This window comes from Rattus norvegicus, chromosome 7, assembly GCF_021556685.1.
Source record: "Rattus norvegicus strain SHRSP/BbbUtx chromosome 7, alternate assembly SHRSP_T2T, whole genome shotgun sequence".
Classification (NCBI taxonomy): domain Eukaryota; kingdom Metazoa; phylum Chordata; class Mammalia; order Rodentia; family Muridae; genus Rattus; species Rattus norvegicus.
This window is the reverse complement of record NC_141540.1, coordinates 75009968-75028816: the sequence shown is the minus strand read 5'-3', so window position 1 is coordinate 75028816 and position 18849 is coordinate 75009968. Positions and strand designations below refer to the sequence as shown.

At 36.2% G+C, this 18849-nt stretch overlaps 1 protein-coding gene across 7 annotated transcripts in view; it reads right to left on the bottom strand.

Moving 5' to 3' along the window:
• The window catches only part of Mtdh (metadherin), a 58174-nt gene that overhangs the window by 27026 nt on the left and 12299 nt on the right, over positions 1-18849 (bottom strand). For 4 of the 7 annotated variants that reach the window (XR_015623755.1, XM_087555602.1, NM_001437968.1 and 1 more), the window contains 3 exon segments: positions 14921-15022; positions 3243-3327; positions 2391-2567 (listed from right to left, as the gene is read on the bottom strand). Coding sequence is in view for 6 of the 7 variants with exons in the window: in XM_087555602.1 (XP_087411728.1) it covers positions 2391-2567; positions 3243-3327; positions 14921-15022 (364 nt within the window). In the remaining variant the exon portion in view is untranslated. 7 annotated transcript variants of the gene reach the window in all.

Sequence of the window (18849 nt, the reverse complement as noted above, 5' to 3'; positions counted from 1 at the left end):
TTACCCACTATGAAAATGAAGACTTTTCCTTAGTTACATGCTCTTTCCTTAGATACACTTTTGTATATTATAGTACGTACAATGACTGCACATTAGAACCAAATGAGAAATTTAAATAGACTATGGCATCAGCCAAGACCAAATGAATGTCAGAACCTCAAGGACAGAGAGCAGGTGTGTGTAAGAGACAGAGACAGAGAGATACACACACATACAGAGAGAGGGAAGGAGGGAGAGAGGGAGGGAGGAGGGAGGAGAGAGAGGGAGGGCAAGCACTCTTCCTAGATGAGTAGCCAAGATTGAGACATGGGGCATGAGGGCATAGAGCAAGCAATGGTGTTAAGAACGAGCACGAAATGAGAAGGTGCTTTTCTTTTCCTGTGACACTTTAGCTTTTTTTTTTTTTTTTTTCTTTTCTTTTTTTCGGAGCTGGGGACCGAACCCAGGGTCTTGCGCTTGCTAGGCAAGCGCTCTACCACTGAGCTAAATCCCCAACCCCGACACTTTAGCTTTAAGGCTGGTATACTGCTCTGCCCGCAGTGATGAGGAATGAGTGAATTAGGCTAATTTTGTTTGTGAAGCACCCAATAAACTTAAACTATATTCATTTATTATAACAGTTGATACCACCAAGGAAGCAGTTATAATTTATATGAACTACATTTTCTTAAGATAGAGTTAAGTCTTTTATCCCAAACATGCCCATATTACATTCATGCCCAACAAAGATCCTCTCTCTTGGCTCAAATGATGCAAGAAGCAAAACTGTACATAAATTATTATTGAATGTTTTTATATATGGGAGGGGGAGGAGCTACAATATAACAAACCCAGAGGATGAATGATCTTTCTTTTCCAATTTTCAAATTCTCTGAACTATGATCACATTAATTTAGAAATTAAAAATAACTTTAATCCCCCTTCTTTCCTTTAACATCATTCATGTAAGGAAAGAGACATGTATCCAAGTTTCTATTTTGATGGGCCTTCAGTTTAAGTGTCATGTAATTTCTCTCACCCTGAAGTGTAGAATCTCCTTTTCCAGACTTAAAGTTGCTAACTTGAACATTTAGATGAGAATCACCTGGGTTGAAATAGAAATAAAATTTATTTAATACTAAACAGGCCACTATGCACATTAAATCAGGTGGAACATACAATTGTGATCTATAATAAAATGCTCCTTCAAGTGCCAGTTTTGACATTGGAAAAGTGATTTTACAACATATTTCACATGTCCACAGGGAACTAAGTCTTTAGTTACCATATTTTTAGTCAATGCCAAATCCTAGAAAATTGCCCAAATATAAGTAGGGACCATGATTCTGCAATGCTTCTGAATTCTGAAGGTTCTTTTAGGTAGGAACTGAAAAATTGAGCTCTGAAATTGGATTCAACTTTGCCTCATCTTAACATGAGCCGCCTTTTCAATAATCCCAGAAGCAAGCATACCAATTAAGAAAACCGTTGCCAGATTTGGGATTATAAAGTGAGAATATATGTTTTAACATAAAAATTCCAATTCTCTGGCACAAAATAAGCACAATTATCACAATGTACCAAAACCAAACCAAACTAACTGAAATCCCATGAAACACAAGGTGCAAGCAGGGAAGGCATGCCCACATCAGTAAGTCACCAACAGAAGCGCTCACAGCATTGATAGTATATGACAGCAGAGTGAATAAGGAAAGCTCATTACTGTGCTATGGCAACAATTTTAGTAAGTTAGCAGGCAAAAAATAAAATAAGAAATAATAAGCTTAAGAAGGTGATCTGCTAACAACTTAAGGATAGAAAACAGGGAGGCCACTAACAAAAGACAGAGGAAATAAACTAGTGCTCCCACGAAGTAGCTATCAATATCGGATTGCTTACACATCTGAGTACTTGGTAGGAAGGACACTGGCTCAACCATCTTTGAAATTCTGGTTTAGTTTTATTAATATCTACAGAATTGCCTGAAACAAAACAAAAAACTGGGGTGGATAGACAGAACCTGCACTAACCAGAACATGCTTGTTTCATCTTGGAATGAAAGTGCCCAACATGCAGAATGGTGATAAATATTCCATTTAATCAATGCCTTATCCACTGTAGAAATGGAGATGTAAGAGGACTGGGGCAAAGCAACACACAAGGAAAAGAAGCAACAACATTCTCTAATGTGACTCAAGGCAGAAAGGCAAATTTTAATTTAATAAGCCATTCATTAGGCAATATTAACAACACTGCTGTTATGAGGTAAACCAGGATGTGGTTCACAATACTCTCATGAAGAAGGGTATATCAGCATAAAGTTAGCAGATCAAAAAGATTGTGATATATTTTGTACATCTGACTTAAAGGAGTTTGACTTGATGTACCAGTCTTATGTTCCACTAATATACCTTTATTCTTCTTGGAACCAACAGGAAATGATGCAGTTGTAAGTTGCTCGGTGGTAACTGTGATGGTATTTTCTATCCCAGGGATAGTTGAATCCAATGAACCAGAATCAGTCAGCACTTTATCACGTTTACGCTGTTGTCGTTTCTCTCTGTGACTAATTTTAGTTTCCCAGGCTCCTGACACAGCCCGAGAAAAAAGATGTTATTCAGTAAGGGGAAGACAAAAAAGTTGTAGTTTTGAGGGGAAAAAAATGGGGTGGGACAGATATAATAAATTTAGATATTAAGCTAAAAACCAAGAGTGCTGATTATATTAATTTACCCTAAGAATTCATTCTTATGTTATTTTAGGCAAAAAACTATTTGTTTTTAACAAAATGTGTCAACTATGGTTTAGAAAAAGTGACAGAAAAGAATCATCTCTTATCTTTTTATCCTGTTGGGTAGAAGTGACAGAGAGTTATATATGCTCTAATACATGAGTTTAGGGTGGGATAATAAATGGCTTATTCAAGAATTTTGCACACAGCCTTTTAGGAATGGTATATTTAAGAAAAATGGGAAACTCCAAACCATATTTTTAGGAAACAAAGACAAGATGAATGGCCTCAATTGCTCACAATATTGAGCAAACATAAATTTAAAAGATAAATAAGCACTATTGGATGCTTAAATGATTTGGATAACCAAAGTGTTTCTTAGCAACGTCACAGATCTTTATGATAAAATTTATGGCAATTAAAAAGAGCTACATACAAGATTAAGTGAAACAAATGCAGCTTTTATACCACACACCTCAATTAAAAAAAAAAAATCAAATATTTTCTATAGGCCTTTCCCTTGCTCAAATACCTTCATCAACTTCCTTTCCATCATGGCGTGAACTGTTTTGCACTGCTTTAGCATCTGACTTTGACTTCTTCTTATTTTTCTTTGACTGAAATAGTAAAATAGAATATTACTTATTATCTTGTTATATTTTTGAAAAGGTAGGAGCCAGTAAAATACATAATAAAATGTGTGAAACTGACCACTAAGATATTTCAGTTTGATTAAAAAAACCCAGCATATTAAGTTTCAATGAGAGGTTATAATTGCGTGGTTACTTTATGCTAATTACAGTAATTTTCTAACTTATTATTTAAATACAGAAGGTATAACCCTATTTTACATATGAGTAAACAAAAGTAGAACAGGCTCTACTGTGTCACATTAACTTTAGTAAGTAAAAGTTAAAAGATCTGCTTGGCTCCAAAACCACACTATGCTCTTATACATAATGTGTCCTACATTATAGTATAAATATAATACTGTAATACGCTGCTCTAGGAGCAATAAAATTAAAATCCATCATTATTTTCAGAAGGAAAATTATATACCAAATAGTGGTTTAATCACACAAGGTATATTGCTGATAAAACCCTATGTATAGCTAATCAATGAATCAACTGTATAAACAGATAGTATTTGGCCAGTTTCAAAGTAATGTTACAAAAAACCCCTTGGATTGCATATGCTTAACAGTTCAATAAAGATAAAAATACCAACACAAGATACATAAAATTCTGGAACAGTCTTCTAAGTCCTTACTGCTAATTTTATATTCTCCTTTCAAAAGCTTGCCAAAAACTCCACATTATTTCTGTATTTGGATAGGGATGTCCAGAAAAGAAATAACAATATAGTAGGGTTTTGGTGCTGTTGTTTGACTGAGATAAGCTCTTCTTTACCCTAGGCTGACCTCAAATATAGCAGAGGATGACCTCAATTTCCTAAGCCTCCTGCCTCTCCTCTGGAGTGTGGAATTGCAGTACTGTCATTTGGATTACAGTATATCACCACACCCAGCCTTAAACATCTGCTCATACATGTACTGTAGCCACTCATTTAGCTACTTTCTGAGATTAGCTACTCACCCATTACTGTATACCATCTTTAAGCTACAGGTTAATTTTAATTACAAGATATTTATAATATTAATAAAATGAATAGATGGCATCAAAAATGCTTTTCCTATCTATAAGAAACTTTGTAAAGCCAAATGCAGATCAGTTATGAAGAGAATAAAACAACTTGCAAAAAGTCTTTTTAAACATAAGATTGTATGTCAAAAACAGTTTTTGCTACATTTCAAATTCATATCATTTAAGAATACAGCTGTCCTTCAATCTCTGTATGGTATTGGCACTTCAATTCCATGCCAATACCAATTATTTTCACGTAGTTAAATCCTTTATACTATAAAATGTTACTGTATTTGTAATATCTATCATATTACATATATCCTCCCATACTTTTAGTTGTTCTAGATTATTTATAATACTTAATGAATTATATAAAGTTTTCATATTGTATTCTTCGGGGAATGCTGACCTAAAAAGTCTGTACTTGTTGTGTACAGGAACATTTTTATTCCATGTATTTCCAATATGAAGTTGGTTGAAACCATAGGTGGGAAACTCAAAAATATGTTAGGCTGACTCTATTTGCAAGATATAGTATGAAAAAGAAGGTAATCCAAATCTTTGAATAATCATGGCTAATCTTGTCCGAAACATAGTGTATACAGTACACCTAATCTCAATTCAGATTAGCTATATTTTGAGTATTTAATATCCATATGTGGCAGGTGGTTGCTATAATCAATAGTATGAGTTCAGAAACTCTAGTAAGTACCCCTCCTTCACAGATAAGGAATTTGAGGTTATAAGGAGATTACAGAACCTGTCTACAATCATAGGTTATTAAGTGTGAGACTACGCATAAAGTGCAGTTCTAAATCCATACTTTGCACTTACAAATATTCTTTTAACTAGTTGCCAAAGCACATGTAATAATGGTGATTAAATATAAAATAATTTATGTAATAGACAAATCAAGGTGGAGGTGAGCTAAAAAGCTTCCTTTCTACTATCTTGCTTTTAAATGCTAGAAGGTGCTACATAGGCTGCAGGGGAAGAACTGTCATCAATGGTCTCACTCAGCTGTGGATCCTACAAACTGTTCTCTTGTGCCGGGCAAGATGTGCCCAGAGGTGCAATAGTGGAACAACTGGTATGGGAGTAACCAATCAGTTTGACTGGATGTGAGGCCTGCTCCACAGGAGGGAATTCACATTTAGTACTGTAAACATTAAAAAGGGGATAGTGAGGATAAGCCATGAGGTTTTAGTAAGGAAGCTACTATGGTTTTGTTAAAGAAACATGATGTAACTCTGAAAGTGTTTTCTAAATATTTGTTTATACCAGCAGATTAGTGCTGCTGTTAGCTTTGGTAGACAAGTTTCTTTTTGCAATGGTCAGTGGTTATTTTAGAGACTCATAATTTTTCAAAATTCCAAGAATGACTGAAATGCTCAGCCCTACATGGGACGTCTGTGTCACTCCAGGGGCTTACAGAACACCATGACGAGGACTCTTGGAAAGGCTCTAAGAGCCAGGAGATGCGGCAGAGTGTTCTTCACAGGACATGACCATTAACCCCTGGGATTTGCACAAGATCTGTGCAAGATGAGGCTTGTCAACATTCCACCATGGAGTGCGAAGATGCTTACAAGGCCCTGTCCCTCTGAGTTATTACAATGTTTTGTGGGGGGAGGTGTGGTGGGGCATTTTCTTCAGTCTGTAGCTACTGGATACCCATTATCCTATAAATAAAGCCTTATCCGTGCCCCTCTGAACTTAAACTGAGTGGTACACCTTCCTCAAGATACAAATTAGAAAAAAAAAAAAAAAAGATTATACTCACTCCAGTATCCTATGAGACTGAATAGCACGCAAGTAAAACTTTAAGATAAGCACGCAGTACATAGTTACTTGCCCCAGTCATCTTACTGACAAAGACTTCTTTTATGTATAGAGTGCATTCATGTTATGTGAACACTGTGTCCCTGAATTGTATCTCTAGCCCTTACTCTGTAGCATAGGTGAGTCTTAAACTTGTGATTTTCTTGTCTTGGCCTCTCATGTGGCTGAAATAACAGACCTGTGCCCTCTCACTTTTAAGGAGCTCTACTGTAGCTAAGACTTCTAGGGGAAACCTTTGACCCAATAGTTTAGCTTTCTTGTAACTATATTCCCAACCATATTTTGTCATGTTTCACCATGAATTCAGGTAGATTATTAAATCTTGTCTAAACAACATAACAGTAAAGATCACAAATAATTTGATTTAAAAATATAAATGATCTGAATACACATTTTTGAGAAGAAGACATGGCCAATAAGTGTATGAAGAAATGAGTAACACACCAATAATCAGGGAAATGTAAACTATAGTGAGATATTACTTGACCACAGTTAGAATGGCTCTTATCAATCAAACAAAACAAGGGCTGGTGTGGGAAAACTCTGCTAATTAAGGTTGAAGTCTACCATTGACTGGATAGTCTTCTGTGGCTTGGCAACAATGGGGGATTCCCCTAGTGGGGCTTCTCCTTTGGGGAATTCTAAGCTCATATTTGCCTCAATCTGAGTAATATCACATAGCCTTAATTAGATTACGGGATCAATTTCCTTTCTTCCGACAAAAACCTGTTCAGTCCACACCCGAGATTCCTGAAATGCTTCTCTATCCTAAGGAAGCATCCCAGGTACTCCAAGCCCGATGACATTTGCCCATCCTGGATGTTTCTACCTTCAGTCCCCCAAAACTTTATAAGCATTAAATCACCCTAAGTAAAGTTGATCTGCTTCCTGATGGCTGGTCCTGGTGTGGCCATTCATGAATGAGCTATCTATCCAGGAGGGAAGGGAGATGGTTCAGCAGATCTAAGTGCTTGTAATGCAAGCACAAGATTTGATTTTTATCTAGAACCCGCAGAACCCATTTAACGTAGTGGCTGGCACGCATCTGTAATCTCAGAACTACATTGAGGAATAAGGAGGTAGAGATAGGAGTATGCAGGGTACCAAAATCAAGAGACTACTTCACCAAGGTATGAGAGAATCAATCCCCAAATGTTATTTCTGACCCCCACACATATGTTGTAGCACACACATGCCTACTCACAATACACACACCCATGATAGTGAGCTATAAACAAAGAAACTCTACTGTTGGGAATGTAAACTGATATAGCCAGTACCATAAACATTATGGAAAGTCCTCAAAAATAAAAATAAACCTAGCGTATAACTCTAACAACACTCTGATTAGATATATATCCTAGGAAGTGAAATCATTCTATCAAAGATATACTGTATGCTTCCATTCAACTGGGGGATTTCCATGTTGGGATTCAACATAGAAATATAAAGTAGAATAGAGGTCACTACAGGGTATGAAGTGTAGAGAAGATGACAGGAGCACACAGAACCGGGGGCAACAGCTCTAATGTTCTCCAGAACAGAAGGATAATTATAGTCTACAACAATTAATTATACATTTTCAAAACAACTACTGGAAAAAGAGGTTGAAGGCATCAGTTGACAGAAATGCTAGTGTTTGAAGAGATGGAAGACGCTGATTTCTGATTTGACAATTACATGTGTATTGAATTATAAACTCTGTAAGTACAAATACTCTGTATCAATAAAAGTAAGTACAGAGAACTAAATGCCAGCGGACACCAGCTGTGCCAAAATTTAGTACAAGAGATACGTAAGTAAACAGATATTTGGAAAACTTTTCATCTTCAAGTGCTACCTTTTCCCTCTTTATATTGAAAATACATTCTTTTCACATACAATATGTCTTGACTAGTTTCCTTTTTCCTTCTCCTATCAGTTTCCTCTCCTATTTGGATGTATTCGATTGTCGTCCCTCATAAGAACAGGTTTCTAGAGATAACAACAAAACATAGCAAAATAAAACATAAGACAAAACAAAGATAGTCACATCAAAGTTGAACAAGGCAAATCAATAGAAGAGCCAAAGAGAAGGCACAAAAATCAAGAGACTCTTGTTTACACACTTAGGAGTAAGGACTACCCTTCTTATTGCTTAATTCCCAGCAAATATACTAGTGCATTTACCTTCATTCCTTCTAAGAAAAAACAAACAATAAACAACAAAAACAAACACAAACAAGTAGATCTCAGGAGCTGGCTATTCAGCCAATCTAGCCAGCATTCCAGTTTTAGTGAGATCTTGTATCAAAAAATACAGTGAAGTGGCTGAAGAGATGCACAGTGGTTAAGAGCACTTGCTGCTCTTGCAGAGGATCTGGGTTCTGATTCCAGAGCCAACATGGAGGCTCACAACTACATCAAACTCCAGTTCTAGAGGATTTGATACCGTTTCCTGACATCCTCAGGGTTCTGCATACATAGGGTACATATAAGCTCATGAAAGCAAATATGCAAGACACATAAATAAATGTCTAAAAATTATAATACAGTAAGAAAAGTGAGTGAAGACACTAACCTCTAGTCTCTATACACACAGGCAAGCATAAATGTACTTACACATATACACAAATACAACTGTAGATGCTTCCCATCACCTGTAAAGTCTGGCTTCTTTGTATAATATGTAAAGGACCTTCTATAAACAGATTTCACCTACATTTATACTCCTTTACATATAAACTTTAGTTGTAAGACTGTTATTAATACAAACATTCTTGTCTTTAAGCTGCATGAATCTGAACAAAGTGTTACAACTACTATTCGGGTAAGTGTTTCTCGGTTCTCCACCTCATGTTCAATGCTTAATCTTTGTACTAACTTTCTGGGTGCAGCTCATGCTCCATTCTTTTTGTTCCATTCCTACTGCACACACGCACACACAGGCGCGCACACGTACAGTTGGTCACACAGGGCCACGACCTTTTAATCTCAGTACTCCAAAGGCAGAGGCAGGCAGAATTTTGTAAGCTTGAGGCTACCTGGTCTATACAGTGATTCCCAGGACAGGCAGGGCTACAGAGTGATATGCCCATTTCAAAAAAACAAGAGAGTAAAAAATTTATGTGAGACATTTATTCATCACATTATATATAGTAATACATATTACTATAGATATATATAAGTAATTTAAGAAATCATAATATATGAGGCAAGTTTAAGTAGTTTCAACATTCAATTGTGAAACCAGATAAATTCACTTAAGTACTTAAAGTGTGTATATACTTGAAAAACAGCTATGACTTATAAAGCTCTTACTTAAATTCTGACTCTAATTTCTATGATGCATTCATTACACAAGATAAACCACAATGTGCATGCAGGAGGCATTCAGCATTATTACAGTCTGTTCTAGTTGATGCTTGTTTTAATGCATGCTGCTTGGGACTGTTTTGTTGGTCACAATTCTCAAAACTCTTGGTCAGAGAATACTTTTAGACACTAAGGATTTATTTAGTGACTTATGCTAATGTATTTCAAAATAATCACAACTATCTATATAACTATATCTAGTGGTATTTTTCACAACAAATGACAATGTGAGAACATCATTATATATATTTCAAACATCTTTAATGTTTAAATGTATCACTAATTTAACTATCTACTTCTGTGTCCAACTTACTATAACAAGTTGTTTTGATTGTGGAACATGAAGAAAATCCAGAGATGTTCACAAATGTGTGGATAAGTTTTATTTTGTGGTGTTGGGGCTTTAACCCAGGGTAATGTGCATGGTAGGCAAATGATCTATTACTGAGCTATATATCCCTGGCTCACATAGAGATCCAGCCAATAGAGAAGGGAGAATTTTTTTCTTCTTCAGATAATCCTGAGCATTCTCCCTTAGTATTACATCAGATTAGTGTTTTCAGGGTTGGAAATGATTAGAAGGAAAAAAAGAAAACAATGAATAATTACTAAAAGACATGAGATTTCTTTTGAGAATGAGGAAATTATTATAATTTGATTGTGGCTGGTTTTTTTTCTTTTTTTTGAGACAGGGTCAATATGAAAGTAACTCTAGCTGTCTTGGCACTCAGAGAAACACACCTGCCTCTGCTGGGATTGAAGGTATGCACAATTATGCTGTAGTGCTTTGAATATGTTTGATCCAGGGAGTGGCTCTATTATTAGGTGGTGTGGCCTAGTTGGAGTAGGTTTGGAAGAACTGTAGGTGTGGGCTTTGAGAGCCTCCTTTTAGGTGCCTGAAAGCCAACCTTCTGTTTTGAAACGGATGTAGAACTTTCAGCTCCCCCAGTGCTATGCCTGCCTGGATGCTGCCATGCTTCCTGCCATGGTGCTAAAGAACTGAACCTCAATACCCAAGCAAGACCCAATTAAATGTAGTCTTAAGAGTTGCCTTGGCAATGATGTCTACAGTAATAAAACCCTAAGACATATGCCCAGTTTAGTAAATTTTTTATTATTTCTTTCAAAATAAAACTCCTTTAAAAAAAATAAAAAAAAAATCAACGTGGCAGGACAGAAGGTTAAGAAATTGAGATCAAACTAGTTCCACAGGCAGGGATTAGGTTAGGTTCAAAACTGTGGAGTGTTGAGGATTGGAAAGATGGCTCACTGGTTAAGAGGCTTATAGTTTTGCAGAGGATCCAAGGTAGTTCTCAGCACCCATGTTGGCAACTCGGAGCTGTATCAGGTATTTGATGCCCGCCCCTCCATGTCCCCACACACATATTATGCACATAAATTCACACAAGCATACATTTAAATAAATCTAAAAAGAAATAAAAGCCCTGTGAAATGTCTTCTAAGATCACAGAGAAAACATTAAGAATTTTTAGCAAATAAACTATCTGTAACACACACACACACACACACGCATGCAAAACACCCATACACATAAATCTTTAAAAAACCCTTTTCATACTTATATTAAAATTAACTTTGAATGAATATTTAATGTTTTTTGTTGTTGTTTTGTTTTAAAAGATAGGGTATCTTATGTAGCCCTGGCTGGCCTTGAACGCACAGAGATCTGTCTGCTTCTACAGTGCCAAGATGAAAGGTTTACACTACCATGCCTAGCTTATAAATGACTCTGTAGTATAAAGGTATTGTCAACTACAAAATACTGGTTCACTAACTTACACAAATTTTATGAAATGTTGAAGATAGTCCACTGTAAATTTCTTTTTCTTTTTTGAGACAGAATCTCATGTAGCCTAAGCTGGCCTCAAACTGAACTAGTACTTACTTGGATGGAACTATCCTTGAATTTCTGATCCTCCTGTTTCCACTTCCCAAATTCTGGCATGAAAACCAGGTCCCACTATTCCAGGCTTAAAAAAAGAATCATATTTATAATATCAAAAGTGATATAATCAGAGTTTTTTTTAATATTAGAAGTTGTTAATGTTATAGTAAATCTAAATCTTCCAAATTTCTAATTTTCATTTGACAAATCCTTTTATCATTTGTAGTAAACACTATCTTGTTTCCTTGTCATGATGGAATAATCTTGTTTATTCTTGAGAAAATGCCTACAGAAACTCATGTCTGAAAAGCCAATCATTATTTCAAAGAATCATCAGGACATGTAAGTTGCTAGTTCATCTTACAATTCACAGTACAAGTGTTTTTCCTTAAAACAATCACTGTTCTCCCAATATGAAAGTATACCTTTATACACAGTCACATTTCACCACACAGAATAGTTAAAAAATCATGTACTTTAAGATGGCTCATCAGGTGAAAGTGCTTGCTTCCAAGTCTGACACCCCAAGTTCATCATCAGCCTCTAGAACCCACAAGACAGAATGAGAGAAATGATTCCTCTTTGCAAATTATCCTGACCACATGTGTGCCGAGATATAGATACATACAAAATAAATGTGATAACAAATACAGATTAACCATCTTTTTTATTGCATCTTTGATAAAGCACTCTTAAGTGAAGCTAGCAAACAACAGTAAGTACAAAGAATAGCTATAGTTCAGTGTTGTTGTCTGAGTCACGGTAAAGAGCCAGTCATTTCTTTCGCTTCCCTCCCCCCATTAATTTATGCATTTACATCCTGATAGAAGCCCCCCTGGGTACCAGCCCATTCAGGTACATGCAGAACTGGGCACATCCTTTCCACTGAGGCTAGACAAGGCAGCCTAGTTGGAGGAACAGGATCCATAGGCAGGAAACAGTCAGTGACAACCGCCGTTCCAGTTGTTGGGTGGACCCACATGAAGATCAAGCTGCACATCTACTATGTATGTGCAGGCGCCAGTAATTTCACCCACTGCTTTGATGCCAGTGCAAATATCAACACAGTAAAAAAGGCAAATCATTGGTCAGGGATTCAATGACCAAATTTTGAGAATTGCTGCCTTAGAGTAATTGAAGAAATATTATTACCAGCTACATGGTGTAGTTAGCTTCTTATTTAGCTATTAAAGATAAATAAAGCACCCCCTCAGTGTTGCTTATCAGGATGAAGCGATGTGAAGATATTTTGCTCATTGAATGCTATTAGTTCTTATAATGAATGATATTAGGAATGATATTAGGATTTCAGTAGATATCATTGACTTTATCTTTTAACAATCTACTAGTAAGCAACCTTTATACATTTTGCTTAAGACTGGTTTTCTAATTAGCAATCTTCACATTCCCCCTTTATTCAGACCTTTATAATCCTAGATGCAAAGTGGATTCATTAATCATAAATATTGCTAACAGATGAATTTGCCTAAAGCTTTACATATATACAAAATAAAAAAAAAATCATATGCCTCTGCAACTTGACCTCTCAAGCATTTTTAAGACTTTTTCCCTGAGTGTGAATAACATGTTCATTTGATTCTCTCCCACCAAAACTGGCTTCCCTTTCCAGTTGCGGGGAAAAAAAACAAAAAACAAAAAACCCACCCATCTTTAATTAAGTCAGTATTCCCCTTTCTTCTTTCCTTTCTTTTTGAGATAGTCTCATTACATAGTCCTGGCTGGCCTGGAACTCACTGTGTACATCAGGATGGCCTTTAACTTACAGAGATTAATTGCTTCTTCCTTCAGAAGCTGGACTAAAAGTGTGCGCCATCATCTCCAGCAAGTCCATCTTTTCTGGCTACCCAAGTAGGATTTCTTTTCTCCTGGCACCAAATACCCTATTTTATTAGACAGCTTCTTTATTTGCCTTCTCTAATAGTTTCTCTGTTTGTTTCTCCTTACCTAGACTGCAATATTTCTGAGGGTAAAAATATAGCTTGTGGTAGCACATATCTTTAAAACTAGCACTTAGGAGGCAGAGGCAGGTGTATCTTTTTGAGCTCAAGACAAGTCTGGTCTACAGATCGAGTTTCAGGACAGCTAAGGCTATGCAAACAAACTCTATCATGGAAAAAACAAAACAAAACCAAAAACCCACCAAACCCAAACCTAAACAGATAAACAGACAAATACAAAAAACTATTATTATTTCTCTATCCCTTCAGTAATTATTTAGCACAGTGCCTGGCTAATAGCCCTATATGATCTCTACTAGAAACTAGTTATCAATGAGGCACTGATTGCTTCCATATCAAAATAAAGATCTAGAAAACAACTACATGTGGTGGCATGCACCTGTAATCCCAGCATTATGAAGGTGGAGGCAGGAGAATCATAACTTTGAAGCTAGTCTGGGCTCTAAAATCAGACATTAAAATATATTAAAAAAAAAACAAGCTAGAAAACTATAGCAGTTTAATGTGATTTATACAAATAAGCTCACTCTAGCTTTCCATTTATAAAATATATGGGTGTGTGTTTTTTCCTTTCTAGACCAAGTTTTATCTCTATAGACTTAACAAGAAAGAAAGCCAGTATTATAACTTGAGATATAATTACTCTGTGTACAAAAATCAAGCTTCATAGAGCTGGAGACAACTCAGTGGTTCCAGGCAATTGTTACTTTTCCAGGGGACCCAAGTTCAGTACCCAATGCCCACAATAGGCAGCTCACAACTCTTTGTAACTCCAGCTCCTGGGAATCTAATGCTCTCTTCTGGTCTTCACAAGAACGTAAACGCACACACTCCCACATACATGTGCACACACATGCACATACAGAAGCACTTGTGGAAACCAGAGGACAGTTTCTCCTATTATGGTGATGAGTTCTAGGGATAAACTTAGGTCTTCAGGCTTGGTGGCAAATGTCTTTTCTTACCTGCTGAGTCATGTTGCTAGCCCTTACACAAACCTTTTAAATAGTTCTCTCAGCATAGGATTATTTTGTTAAATACAGTCAACTGTTTAATAGGGGATAATTTTATTCCCCTAACTAGGGAAATCAATTTAAACAATATCACTGGTCAATTTTGCTAAGCATTTTTAATATTAAAAAGTACATTATCATGAGTAACACAATTCTATTATGATAGAATCATGTTAAGATTTGTATCAGAAGTAGCCTATAAAGCAAGAACCTCCCTCTCTCAAAGAGATACTCAAGTCATAAATTACTTTTGGCATAATGAACATTTACTAACACCACAGTAATGTTTAAAAAATTGGTGACATAGTCTTCTTTAGAAACAAAATTTTAATTTTTACAACCTATCTAGTATGATTACTTTAGATTTTCCAGTTTCCTTAAATGGAAGATTTACAATCCTATTAAACATAAAAGCATAATTTTATGTCATTTGCTTTATTAAAACTTTGTATACATGTGTTCCCAAGCTCACCTTTTCATTTTTCTTGTCTGTCTCTGGTGGCTGCTTGGCAGTTATACTTCGGGGAGTTCTAACAACTTCATCTTCAGGTATTTCAACAGTCCGTCCATTTGGCTGCATAGGTAACAAGAAAACACTGCATTATCAAACTGACTGTTAAGATAAAACCAGGTTTATAACTGGGAAATAACATATATAATGATATTTTTCCCTGAACAAAATTAAAAAAGGGTTGCTTTATATATACCCATATCAGCTAAATCTCAAGGGACTAATAAGTGTTTTATGATATTGACTTATATATATATATATACATATATAAAAGTGAATTTATTAAGTTTTACGTCTTTATTTACTTAATCCCCTGTAACAGAAGTTATAGATGACTGTGAGCCCCTTTGTGGGTGCTGGGAACTGACCTTGGGCCCTCTAGAAAAGGACCCTTCTCACCAACCCCCTAATAATGAACTTATAAACAAAATCCTGTACCACAAATTTTCTGTTCACACACAGCAGTTTCCCTAATAAGATCTTCTGGAGCCTAGTTACAGGTGGTTGCAAGTTACTCAATATGGAAAACAAATTCAGGTCCTCTGTAAGAGTGGTACATTTCTATCACTCCATTGTCTAGAACCCCCAGCACAGTTTTTTGTTTGTTTTGAGACTGATTTTCTCTATGTAGCTCTGGCTGGTCTAGAACTCATATTCACTTGATTCTGCTTCCCTCCTCCCCATCCCCAAGTACTGGGAAGCTAACTTTTTGCTATAGAGCTAGACAGAAAATATTTTAGATGTATGGGTCATATAGTCTTTATTGAAACTGTAACTCACCCGTAATAGGAAAAAAAAAGTCGGCAAAGATGATATACAGATCAATGCATGTTAGAAGACCCTAATGTTGCTTCTAATTCTATAATGTAATGGCTAAATCCCACTGTCACAGGCACAAACACACACGCACACAAACAAAACAATTACTTCATTCCTAACATTTCTAAAATGAGAGACTACGCTTAGGTGTTTATGGGCAGAATCAAATCTGTGATCCCCAATCACTTTGTAATTAGAATCGTTCCTGCTTTCCCCCCTTTTAAACAATTCTAAGCTCTATTAACAGAATTGGAGAGACTGAGAAATTTGACAAAAGGAGCCTATTAATCTATTCTCCTTTCTGATTGCATCACTTCTTTCACTTATCTATTTCTCTCATATTCAACTCACTAAAGTCAGTAAATTAATGTAATAGTCTTAAAAACACTGTCTCTAATATTTGCAGAATAGACTTTTACCAAACTGCACATCATGGTACAGCTATGTACTGAAGGGGAAAAAACAATGAATGTTAAATAACTGTGTTCTTCTTATGTACATTTCCTTCTTTTTTTTTTTATTAAAGATTTATTTATATATTATATACAAAGTACACTGTAGCTGTCTTCAGACACACCAGAAAAGGGCATCGGATCCCATTACAGATGGTTGTGAGCCACCATGTGGTTGCTGGGAATTGAACTCAGGACCTCTGGAAGAGCAGTCAGTGCTCTTAACCACTGAGCCATCTCTCCAGCCCTTATGTACTTTTTCTTTGGCTCTCCTCCCAAAACCCTCTTTTGCCTTTTCCTATTTGGGTTTCTATTTTACTCTATTTTTTTTTTTTAGATGCATGTCTGTATACTAATAAGAAAGGAAAAAAAGGTGTGGATTTGAATGGCTAAGGAACTGGGAAGAGGCCGGAATGAATTGGAGAAAGGGAAATCATAACATGTTGTATGAAAAATATCTATTTTAAATTTTAAAAAAGTATCTACAATGTGACTTTACATGCATTGTCAAAAACAATCAGGCAGGAGCTGGAGAGATGGCTCAGTAGTTAGAAGTTTGCTGCTTTTGCTGAGAACCCAAATTTGGTTCCCATCACCCACATAGTGGCTAACAACCATAATAACTCTAATTCCAGGAGACTGCTACCCTCTTCTGTCCTCCCTTGGCACCAGACGTGGATGCAAACTACTTACACATATAAACTAATATAAAAATAAATCATTAAAAACATCAAAGCCCATTTACATTTAAAAACCAAATTTGTAGGTTTTCCAAAGATTTGTGGCATGAAGTCAAAACAAAAGCTGTCTTCACAGCTGAATAAATATCTGCTTAATCAACATTTAATCTGCTGTATCTTAACCTGTTAAAATAAGACAGTAAAAGCCAAACCAAGTTTCCTTACTCTTGATCTGGTTTCTTTCTTCTGTGTTGCTTTTTGCACTCTCTAGGTAAATGTATGTCATAGGATGGAGTAGTGAATGGAAAGGTAAGAAACCTCAGCAGGCAAGTAGACTTAGGGTATCTACATCCGGTACTTAGAACCCGCTGATTCCACTTTCCAACCTCTGTTTTACTTGTCATTCCCATATACTGATTGTCTTTTAAATTTTGTCTTTGGTTTTTAGGTGAAATCTTGCTACACTGCCCAGGTTAGCCTCAAACTATTTTTCTCACTCATCTTTTGAGGTTTAAGGTTAAGTGTGTGCTACCAGTTTGACTTCTTTTTTCTTTTAAAATAGAAATGGAATCTCAATGAGTTATTTAAATTGGCCTCAAACTCTTGGATATATGCAAACTTCCCACTTCAGCCTTCCAGGAAGCTAAACCTATATTGGAAAGTCATCGCACCCAAATATCATAAGACTGTTTTTTAGTTCATATTAACTGTCTCCTCTAGCCAAACTTAACGGTTCTCATTTCCTGTGGTAGTTTTTCCTTCCCTCCTCCTTCTCTTTCTCTTCCCCTCCCCTCCCCTGAGACAAGGTCTCACTGTGTAACTCTTTTTTTTCCTTTCCTTTTCTTTTTTTTCAGAGCTGGAGACCGAACCCAGGGCCTTGCGGTTGCCTAGCAAGCGCTCTACCACTGAGCTAAATCCCCAACCCCTTCACTGTGTAAGTCTTATAGGCTCTTGCTGTATAGAAGAGGCTGGCTCTAGCCTCTGGAGTGCTGAAATTAAAAGCCGTGTGCTACTGCATAGCGCCTGTTCCATCTCTCTATGTAACTGAACAATCTTTCCTCTTAAAATTTTGGTACAATGATTAATAGCAGACTTCTATTTCATTTGAGCAGCCTTTACTTAACAGGATTGAAAAACATTCTGTATCTGAGGTAAGGACTGACTTCTAACCTGAGCCCTATTTTTCACTTAGGCATGCAAATTTTATTATACTTAGCTACAAAATTTGAACAACGTAAGTTGAAATTAGTTGGAAACTAGTTAGAAACTAGAAGTTCAATTACCAATTGTCCCAAAAATGGAACATGGGTTTTGGAACTGGACAGCTGAGTTAAGATGCAAGAGCTGCAGCTAACCCTGTGATTTCAAACTGTTTCCGACTGTGTGAGAGTACATGTACAAGAAGACAACTTTTGGGAGTTGGTTCTCTACTTCTACTATGCAGGTTCTAGAAATTAAAGCTCACTGGGGGTAGCAACAAGCACCTTTACCCACTGGGACATCTTGTTAGCCCTAATCACTGATTTTTAAACATTTTTCTTGATTTCACTCTCAACTTCATGATTTGTAAGTATAAGAAAACTGTGTACCTATCTTCTAGGGCTCTTGTTAGATTATATCAAATGGGAGCATGTGAAAACATACCTGTTCAATAAAGTTTCTTCACTTCTAATATTCTTCCCTGTCTAAAGACATGATGCCCATGTACCCTAATCTCATACTCAAGCGCTTATGGTTATTTTTATACTAGCAAAATCTCACAAATGTTAAAGCCTAGTGGTTAAATTATCCTGGACATGCATCCAACAGGCACAACACTCTAGATATAAATTCTCTCAGAAAGTTAATAAACTGCAACTAATATGTAAACATACTCTCTCCAGGGCTAAAAATAGTATAGGACTTGCTTTTCAAGAAACATTATTTTTATGTTACTTTC